Source organism: Pantherophis guttatus, chromosome 1 (genome assembly GCF_059756535.1).
Source record: "Pantherophis guttatus breed Tessera chromosome 1, ASM5975653v1, whole genome shotgun sequence".
In the NCBI taxonomy this organism is placed as follows: Eukaryota; Metazoa; Chordata; class Lepidosauria; order Squamata; family Colubridae; genus Pantherophis; species Pantherophis guttatus.
In genome coordinates, this window is record NC_142063.1 from 15,813,730 (window position 1) to 15,823,543 (window position 9,814).

General features: G+C 46.8%; 1 protein-coding gene across 1 annotated transcript in view; it reads left to right on the forward strand.

Annotated features, from left to right (window-relative positions):
• DDX49 (DEAD-box helicase 49) overlaps nt 1–3,418 on the forward strand; it is a 28,513-nt gene extending 25,095 nt beyond the window's left edge. Inside the window, exons 11-13 of the mRNA XM_034422605.3 lie at nt 46–134; nt 331–402; nt 2,327–3,418. Of these exons, the coding sequence (XP_034278496.1) occupies nt 46–134; nt 331–402; nt 2,327–2,497 (332 nt within the window). The 3' untranslated portion in view covers nt 2,498–3,418. The remainder of the gene's footprint in view (nt 1–45; nt 135–330; nt 403–2,326) is intronic.
• The last annotated feature ends 6,396 nt before the right edge of the window (nt 3,419–9,814 follow it).

Consider the following 9,814-nt stretch of genomic DNA (forward strand, 5'->3'; position numbering starts at 1 on the left):
TGTTTTTTTAACCATAACGACATCTGGCTTACCTCCCCTCTTTAGAAATGAAACTTCAGGAGTTTTCGGTGGAGGAGCAAACTGTGCTGAAAATTCTCACTCAAGTGAACGTGGTCCGGCGGGAATGTGAGATCGTAAGTGGAGGGAGGAAGGGAGGGAGGGATTTGGTTCCCAGGGCCCCAAATGATTTTTCTGGACAAGTGAGGGATTTGGAGGCTGATAGGCTCAGTTCCAATCCACTTCCTTTTCCCGGTCCTCTATCAAAACATATCAATCAAGTAATCCCACAATGTTGTGTGTGTTTTTTTTTTTTCTTTTTTTTAAACTCAGAGACTGGAGGCAACCGATTTTGATGAGAAGAAGGAAATAAACAAGCGGAAGCAGATGATCCTGGAAGGAAAGGTAAGGTGTGTCAGGGCGTTGATTAAGCCCATGTTTGGCTCTGGGAAAAATCACCCTGGTTTAGAGGATGGATCGAGGCTTATTCTTTGTTGCAATATTCTGAAAAAGAAACGCGAAGAAAAGTTTCTAATAAAACTCATTTATTTGTTATAAAGAAAATAAAACACCTCACTAACTAAGAAAAGTAATTGCTACATTTTTGAAATAATTCTTGCCGGCTATTTCTCAGCCGGACCTTGCTGGCAAGAGAACAAAGGAAAGAGTGTGTGAAGCAAGTGAAGGAATGCAGACATGCGTAGTAACTTTTGATAACAATTCTTGGCAAGGTACGGAAAGTCTGATAGTCCAGAAATGATGAGTTCAGCTGGCAAATAAAATAATGCAGTGACATTCCCCTTCTTTTGCCAGTTGAGCGAATATCAGTACATCATCAAATAAGGCACATCTTCTTACGCAGATACTCGTGTTGACTAGCAAATAAAATAACGCAGTGACAAGGTGGAACAATTCTCTTGCTGCCAGGACAGGCAGCGGCTAAGCGGGAATCACCCCAGGCCTGACCCTCCCATCAGTGGAGGCTTGCAGATCAGGAGCAACCAATAGAAACAGGGGTCTCCAACCTGGGCAACTTTACGACTTGCGGACTTCAACTCCCAGAATTCCTCAGCCAGCGCAACATGCGCTGGCTGAGGAATTCTGGGAGTTGAAGTCCGCAAGTCGTAAAGTTGCCCAGGTTGGAGACCCCTACGCTAGAACACACTACCAAGAACTTATTAACAGGGCAGGCCACTGATACATAAACAGAGGCCAACCGCTCCCTCCCTTCTAGCACCGATGATGTTACCTTGTTGGGTAATGAAACGTCTGCAAGAAAAACACCAAGCTCAGAGAGCACCAAAGACCTTACGCTTTTCCTTTTTTTGATTGTGGTTTTGTTTGTTTTTTTCATCCTTGGTTTGCTTTGACCCCCCCCCCCCAAAAAAAAAAAAAAGCACAATTACTATAAAGCAAGCAGGCAAGCTTGCAGGTCACTATGGTTTGCTGTGAGTTTCCATCTCTGGTTTCTCCAGATCCCGCAATGACTGCATGGCTGGGTTTGCTCAGTGTGCTAAACCATGGCTTCAGAATAAGCACACTGGTTCGCCATGACACAGGCTGAGAGACCATTGTTTGCCAAGCATCACATGTGGGTTTACACCAGAGGTGGATTTCACTTACCGTATTTTTCGGAGTATAAGAGGCACCTTTTTCCCCCCTAAAAGGGGGGGGGTTTGAAAATTTTAGGTGCGTCTTATACACCGAATGTAGCCCCACCCACCCACTGGCCCCCACCCTTTGGCCTCTGCCTCCCAGCAGTTATCTCCTTGCAGCAAGCAGCAAGAAGAAACGGCTCCTTTCAGCTTCAGCACAGCCTAATTAGCATAAGTTGATTGGATCGGCCTCCCGACTCTCAGCTGATTTGCTCTCAGCTGTTTTGCGCAGGGCCTCTGCTGCTTGCTGCAAGGAGGTAAATTGCTGGGAACAGATTTTTTTTTTTTCCCTTGTGCTAATCAAGCTATGCTGAAAACAAAAATGAAAGTAAAGCAGGATGTTGGCTGTTTGCTGCAACGAGGCAAAACTGCTCAGAGGCAGATTGATTTTTCTTCTTTTCCTTACCAAAAAAGGTAGGTGCGTCTTATACTCCGAAAAATACGGTAACTCTAAAGTCAGTTTTAACACAGTAGCGGCTGCGAAATCCACCTTTCCATGAAGTTCCATGATGGTTGGGGAGCAGACAGTTTTGGGGAGAAGAAATGGTAAATGCTTACAGTAAACAGCTGGGATTGGAGGTCTTGAGAAGGGGGAGCAGTTTTTTGGGGGGGCTCTTGCCTATGAGGTCTCCTTCTGGGCATCTTGGAATCTCTTCTTTCCCTGATCCCCACAGGACCCTGATCTGGAGATGCAACGGAAAGCCGAGCTGGCCAAGATTAAGAAGCAGAAGCTCAAGTTCCAGAGCCAAGTCCAACAGACCCTGCAGGAGAGACAGCAGAAGCAGCTTCAGCACAAGCTGATAAAACGGGCACGACGGCAGCAGAAGCAGAAGCAGGCGAAGTGAGGGCAGGTCGTCCTCCCGCCTTGGTGGCAAAGGACCCTTGTGGGGAACGATCCGCCACTGAGCTGCCTCCGCCCCAAATTCGCCTTGCGCCAAAGGGAGGACGCTTCTTGTAACGTTTGGCCTTTCAATGAACGTAACCGAATATCAGGAGAAAAAGGCTTGGGAAAAGAATTATTAGCAAAGGCAGGTTGGAGAAGTTGCTTGGCTGTCTGGAGACCAAGGAGAGTGTCTCCTTGAGGCCGTCTCCTTTTTTCCAAAAACCCGAGACTTTCATTTGGGCTGGGCCCTTGGAGACCAAGGAGCATACTTGGAGCGTAGGGACGTGGTGGCTCAGTGGCTAAGACGCTGAGCTTGTCGATCGAAAGGTCGACAGTTCAGCGGTTCGAATCCCTAGTGCCGCGGAACGGGGTGAGCTCCCGTGACTTGTCCCAGCGTCTGCCAACCTAGCAGTTCGAAAGCAAGTAGAAAAATAGGGACCACCTTTGGTGGGAAGGTAACTGCATTCCGTGCGCCTATGGCGTTGAGTCATGCCAGCCACATGACTACGGAGACGTCTTCGGACAGCGCTGGCTCTTCGGCTTTGAAACAGAGATGAGCACCGCCCCCTAGAGTCAGGAAAGACTAGCACATATGTGCGAGGGGAACCTTTACCTTTACCTTGGAGACAGCCCCCTACCCACCTTTCCAAATGAGGGCTGCATCATAAGATCTTGTCTCGCAGCCAACAGTTTTTCAAGTCTCACCAGGCAGTCGTGCCACTGAGCAAAGTTTGGTGATTTGTGGGTGGAGCCTTTTGATAGAAGCAGGCTCTGGTTTTGTGGGTGGGTGGGTGTCACCAGAATCTCATGGCCATGCCAGGCACATGCTGGCAAGTAAACCGTGTACTTTCAATAAACCGCTCTCTATGATGAAGTGGAAAAACAGAAGCTTTTACGTGTTTTACTGTATATAAACCTAGCTACAGTCTTTGAGTTTGACTGTTAACGTTCTTTCAAAATGATTTAGACAATTTCCAAATAACATCCTTCAATAGGAGCCTATGCACAAAGGGCATTTCCTATTCTTCTCTCTACCTGAGTTTTTAGTCCCTCGCTCCCTTTTCTCTAGGCCTTTGGATGGATGCAAAAAAATAAGGGGTAAATTTATAATCTGTCAAATGTCATAAAAGTGATTTATCTCTGCACTTTTCATGGGGGAGGACTCTTGATTTTATTTATTATGTTCGCTATCCAAAGGAACTCTAGGCGGCTTACGATGCCATCAAAACAAAAATATAAAAACTATTATAATTTTAAAACTACAAGAATTACATACAGATTAGTAGCCAAGCATCTTGATCTTTCCCTCCTGCACCCATACGCTATGCTTATGCGGGACGTTTTCACATTTGCGGTATTTTGGATTCCAAATGCCCCCTTTTGGGTCATTTTGGAATGATTTCAAGCGCAAAACAAGCTTTTAAAGTGATTCCAATAACCTGTTTCAACGTCAGTATAGTAGGTCAGAGGTAGGCGACAATGGCAACTGTAGAAAGGAGGAGGAGGGAAAAAAACCCTCCAGGAGAAACCTCCGCAGATGGATTTGGCCCTTGTTTTATGAAAAGCCCAATTTTTTATTTATTTATTTATTTTTATTTGATTTATATGCCGCCCTTCTCCGGAGTCTCAGGGCGGCTTACAGTGCGTTAAGCAATGTTATTTTCCCTTTCCCTATATGCCAAGGTGCCGCATCCTCATCTTGTCCTTAGATTTCTTTGCTGGGGGAGATTAAAGAGAATGGCCCTTTTCCATTCCTCCGTTTCCAATTCCTCCTCGGTGTCTTTTTCAAAAGACGCTGCGTTCTTCCTTGAGTGCGTGCAGAAGGGAGGGGAGATGGGGGGGGGAAATGCTTTCGGGGAGCTGGCCTGATGGAGGCTCTTGCTTTCCGTGCTTTATTTCACCATCGGCTTTTGATCTGCCAGCCTCCTCTGTGTCCTCCTATTGATCTCCTGTGTGTTTTTCCCCCGACTATAGCAAATACAACAGGTCACGTGATGTGCGCGCACACACCGCTTGCTATGGATGTGGGCTGAGTTTCAGTCATTACCGTTCCTCGGTGCCCAGACTCAACCTCGTTGGCATGCCAGCTGCTTTCTGATCTCTCTTTCTTCGGGGTTTCTTGCAGGGGTTTCCTTGGATGGGTTGCCATGGACACCGTTCCCAGGGCAAGAGCATCTCTTTGCTGCACGCGCAGCTTTGCAAAGGCCGGTCCTCCATTCCCGACGTGATCTTTCACATCCATCCAGGAGCATCTAGCGCACTGTAAGCATAGTGGCTTCCCCAGCATCAGCAGCGAAAGCCAATAACGCCCCTTTCCACCCGCAGAGAAATCATTAAGCCATTTCAGGGACTTGGAGGAATTTCGACCCCCCCCTCCTCCAAACTCCCCCCTCCTCCGCGCCCGACTTTCAAAACAGCGGAGAATAGAATCTCAGTTTCTTTCAATCAGAAAGAAATAATTACTAGTTTGTCAATTACACCAGGGGGGTGGTGGAGAATGCATTTTATTCCCCAACACCTTAGTTTCGTTCTAATTTTTTTGGCTTTTGTGGGCGGCTTTGCAGCAGGCTAAATTGCAGCAAGCTTTTCTTTTCTTCTGACTTTTTTAATTGTTTCCCGCAAGACGGCTGGATTGTCGCTCTTTAACAAGGCAGCGTGGGTTCTCAAATTCTGGGGAAGCTGGTGGGGGGGGTAAAGCCAGGAGTCTTGGAAAGCTATTTGCAACATATTATTTGATTAAAAAGCGTAAAGCCTTTTGTAAGCTGCAGCTCATTTCCTCGGATGCATAGAGTGGAGCAAGACCGATGAAAGGTTTATTTTGGCCAAAATTGGCTGCATCCGCCATCAATCTAATTCAGTGTTTCTCAACTTTGGCAACTTGAAAGTGTCTTGGACTTCAACTCCCAGAATTCCCCAGCCAGCTATGCTGGCTGGGGAATTCTGGGAGTTGAAGTCCAAACGCCTTCAAGTTACCAAGGTTGAGAAACACTGAGCTAGTCAATCTATTTCATGTAGGTGATAAAACGAGCCATAGCTAATCCTTTTTAATAAAAATGTGTTAGCCAGAAAAGATGCCACTGCACCACGCACACGATTTTTGGCTATCCCAATTCTCCCAATAAAAGTGGCCAACCTGTTCAAGAATTTCCGGTGGACTAGCTGGGGCATTCTGAGGATTGAAGTCCACCCATCTTAAAAGTTATTAAGGATGAGAAACATCAGCTCAGTTCCCCATTTGGACAGCTGGCCACTCTTGCGATAGGAGTCCTTTTGCTTTCCTTGCCTACAAAGAGCAGTGTTGTGGCTCCGATACCTGAGCCTGTGTCATCGGCAGAAGAGGACTCCGAGAATGAAGGAGAGGAGTTGGCAAGGCCTCCCTCTCCAGGACCCTCCTCTCTGGCAATGCCTTCGGTGTCCGCCGAAGGTCAAGAGATAGGGCCGGGGCAAAGCACGTCCACGCAGCCACAGGTGGACAGTAATGAGGGAGATGAGTCTTGTCTGGATCCTTGGCAGCGTCGCAGAGATAAGCGCGTGCAACAGAAGAAGAGGCGTGCCAGAGATTAAGCTGAGTCACTGGACCACACCCCACAGGGTATAAAAGGGTGTGAGGTGGCCATTCAGACTCTGTGACGGACAAAACTACTATTGAGTCACATTGCATCTTTGGAAACAACATTATCTGCCTTGGATTTAATTACGGACTGGACTTGACAATTCTTGAACTGTGTGTATTTTGTTTATGAGTAAAGTCTTGACAAGCAGCTACTGGGTTGCTGCCAATCCTCTTATCGAAAGAATTTGGTTGTCTGCCAGTTTATTTAACCCCCGGCTGTCTGTCTGTGTGCGTGTGTGAGACGGGGACAGAACAAGCAGCAAGAAGGAAGGATCTTGATCAAAGTTGAAGCAGGATGGGGGTGGGTGAGATCTGGATGGTGAAATCCTAGCTAGATGGGAAGCAAGACCCAGTGGTTGGGTTCCTAACATGCTAAAGGAAATCTGGAAAACCAGTTTGAGTAGTTTGCAATTCTAAGTGTGGTGGGAATGTAGAAATAGAGTTGATGGGACGGTTCCTGCAGAATCTAAACTCGGTTTTTCTGTCCTTGTCGGCCTCTTGCCTGAGCTAGAGGAGGCCCAAAAGACTGTCCTTTTCAGTGTTAGCAGGAACAGAAATATCAGATTCCTTTATCTTCCATAGTCAGCACTGATGACGTTACCTAGTTTGGTAATGAGACGGCTGCAAGAAAACAACCAAACTCAGAGAGCACCAAGGATCCCACATCAGATTCCTGTATCCTCCACAGTCCCTGGCAGGGTTTTCTTTTGCTCCCAGGGTTTTGGGAAATCCACAAACTGCGTAATCCAAGTTCCACGAAAAGAGGATTCTAGAGTGGCCAGTTGGCCTGGAAAAGGCTTTCAGAGCACGCCAGCCTTGCAAAAACACCGCTTCTGAACCTCCTTCGGGCCATCACGGTATTAAACCGCAGCTCTCCAGAAGAAAAGCTGCTCCTTCGCTCTCGTGCTGTTCAATAATTAAAAGTAGAGCTGAATAAGTCAAAAGATCTCCACAAATAGCATCAGCTGGCTGAGACCCCATCCTTATTGCAGAGGTCTCCCACTCTCCCACTCGCTTTGGACCAGCTGCCAAGCCAGATTCTGGCACCACGAACTGCTATAAAACCGGGCAGAACATGTAATTGCTTTTAAATCAAGCTGCAATTTCACGCTCCAGGTTTTCCATTTTATATTCCTACCCTTGGCAGCGGTTTTCATAGGAAATTTCGCCTCTCCAAAGATTTCTGGGAAAATGGCGGGAAGAGAGGGAGACGCACAGTCAAGCTGCCCTTGTGATGGCTGCTTGTTGCAGTTTGGAGGACTTTTCAATCTGTTTTGGGCTGGAGAAGTGAAGTAGAATAGAATAACAGTTGGAAGGGACCTTGAAGAGCTGCTAGTCCAACCCCCTGCTTAGGCAGGAAGCCCTATACCATTTCAGACAAATGGTGGTCCAATCTCTTCTTAAAAACCTCCAGTGTTGGAGCATTCACAACTTCTGCAGTCAAATTGTTCCACTTATTAATTGTTCTCACTGTCGGGAAATTTCTCCTTAGCTCTAAGTTGCTTCTCTCCTTGATTACTTTCCACCCATTGCTTCTTGTCCTGCCCTCAGGGGCTTTGGAGAATAGCTTGACTCCCTCTTCTTTGTGGCAGTCCCTGAAATATTGGAAGTGTTGTGGTCCGCCAGCAGCCTGCGGAGCTGGCAGTGGAGTCGGATATTGAGGAGGCTGGGGAGGAACATGGCCCAGTCCTGGAGTCAGGGGAAGGCCCGGACAAGAGCTCCTCAGTGCACAACCCAGGGGTCCTCCTGAAACTCACAACTCCTGCCCAAAGAGCAGGTGGAAGTTGTAACTATGAAGTCCTTTGAGTGGCTTCATGCTGTGCACCAGTTGTGCCTGTTCTCAAATTAGAGGGCTCAACTCATAATCACTCATGTCCTAGCCATCTCCTGATTAGACTACTGTAATGCACTGTCTGTGGGACTGCCTTCGAAGAGTATCTGGAAGCGTCTGTTGGTGAAGAATGCAATACCACAGACAGTTATGTGCGCTCCCAGAACAGCATGTTATACCTCTGCGAGCTGCATCGATTGCCAGTTATTATTTTTTTATTATTATTTTTTTATTAATCATATTTCTATGCCGCCCACTCTCTGAGGACTCTGGGCGGCTTACACCAAAGACAGTATACTAAATAGCATATTGCCCCCAACAATCTGGGTCCTCATTTTACCCACCTCGGAAGGATGGAAGGCTGAGTCAACCTTGAGCCGGTGAGATTTGATCCGCTGATCTGCTGAACTAGCAGTCAGCTGAAGTAGCTGCAGTACTGCGCCCTAACCACTGTGCCACCTCGGGTTCAATTCAAGGTGTTGGTTTTGACTTTTAAAGCCCTTTAGGACATGGGATTGGGTAATCTGGGGGGTGCCTCTTCCCAATTACATCGATCCATCCCATAGATCTGGCAGAGAAGGCATGCTGCGGGTATTGTCAGCCAAGAGTTTAAATTTGGTGGGTCCATGAGGTGGGCCTTCTCTGTTGTGGCTCCTGCCTTAGGGCACTTTCCCTCTCCCAAAGTAAGTTAGCTACATCCTTGTTACTATTCAGAAAGACCCCCAAAACCTGGCTATGGCATCAGGCCTGAGTGGTCCAGGGGACCGGTGAAATTCTAAGCGGGCTCCATCCCTTTTGTCTGATATTAGCCCTGGTGGCCTAGTGGTTAGAATGCAGTATTGCAGGCTGACTCTGCTCACTGCCAGGAGTTCGATTCTAACTGGCTCAAGGTTGACTCTGCCTTCCGAGATTGGTAAAATCAGGACCCAGACTGGTGGGGAGTGGGAGAGGGCAATATGTTGATATTGGAAATCATCCAGAGTGTGCAGGAAAGCACTATGGACCGGTATATAAGTCTACATGCTATTGTTATTACTGTATTTAATTTCTTGGGGCCTTGTGCTTTTTATATTTCAACAAGAGTGACTTAATAGTTTTCATTATGACTTTTTTATATATTTATTGTTTTTAATTCATTGTTCTATGCCACCCAATGGCACTGAGATGGGCAAACTTATGATTTGACAGAGAGATAGAGACGGGAGGTGGGCGAGAGAGAGGATAGGTAGGTAGCGTAAAAAGATGAGATAGAGACAGATGAGAGATAGACAGATGAGAGAGAGAAAGATATGCTGGCAGACATGTATGCCAGGTGCAAAAATCCCCATTGGTATCCCAGGTGTGTTCTGTGGCTGCCACTAGATGGCAGTACAGGTGGCCCTTATGTCAGAATCCTCCTTTCAAGAAACTCCTGCGCTGTGGGGACCCTGGAAGAGGCGTCAAGGAGTGGGCTGATCTTTGATGTTAGAAACCTCAGCTGTTCTCCAGATGAGTCCTCTCTCTATTCTTGAGTAACATTAAATTCCATGTTTGTGTCTTCCAGCAAACAACTGCTGCTTGCTTTGCGTTTTACATTTAGATCTGTGTAAGTTGGAACAGCATTGTTAAAAAAGCATTAAGAATTGTTAACCTAATCTTGCGTAGCTTCTCCTCCGGTAATATTGAACTGGGGCATACAAAACTTTTGCCAGAACAATTCTTGAATACAGCTCATCTGTCTGGAACCCGCACTGCATATCGGACATTAATACAACCGAATGAGTCCAGAGATATTTCACAAGAAGAGTCCTCCACTACTCTGCTCACAACAAAATTCTTTATGCCACCAGACTCAA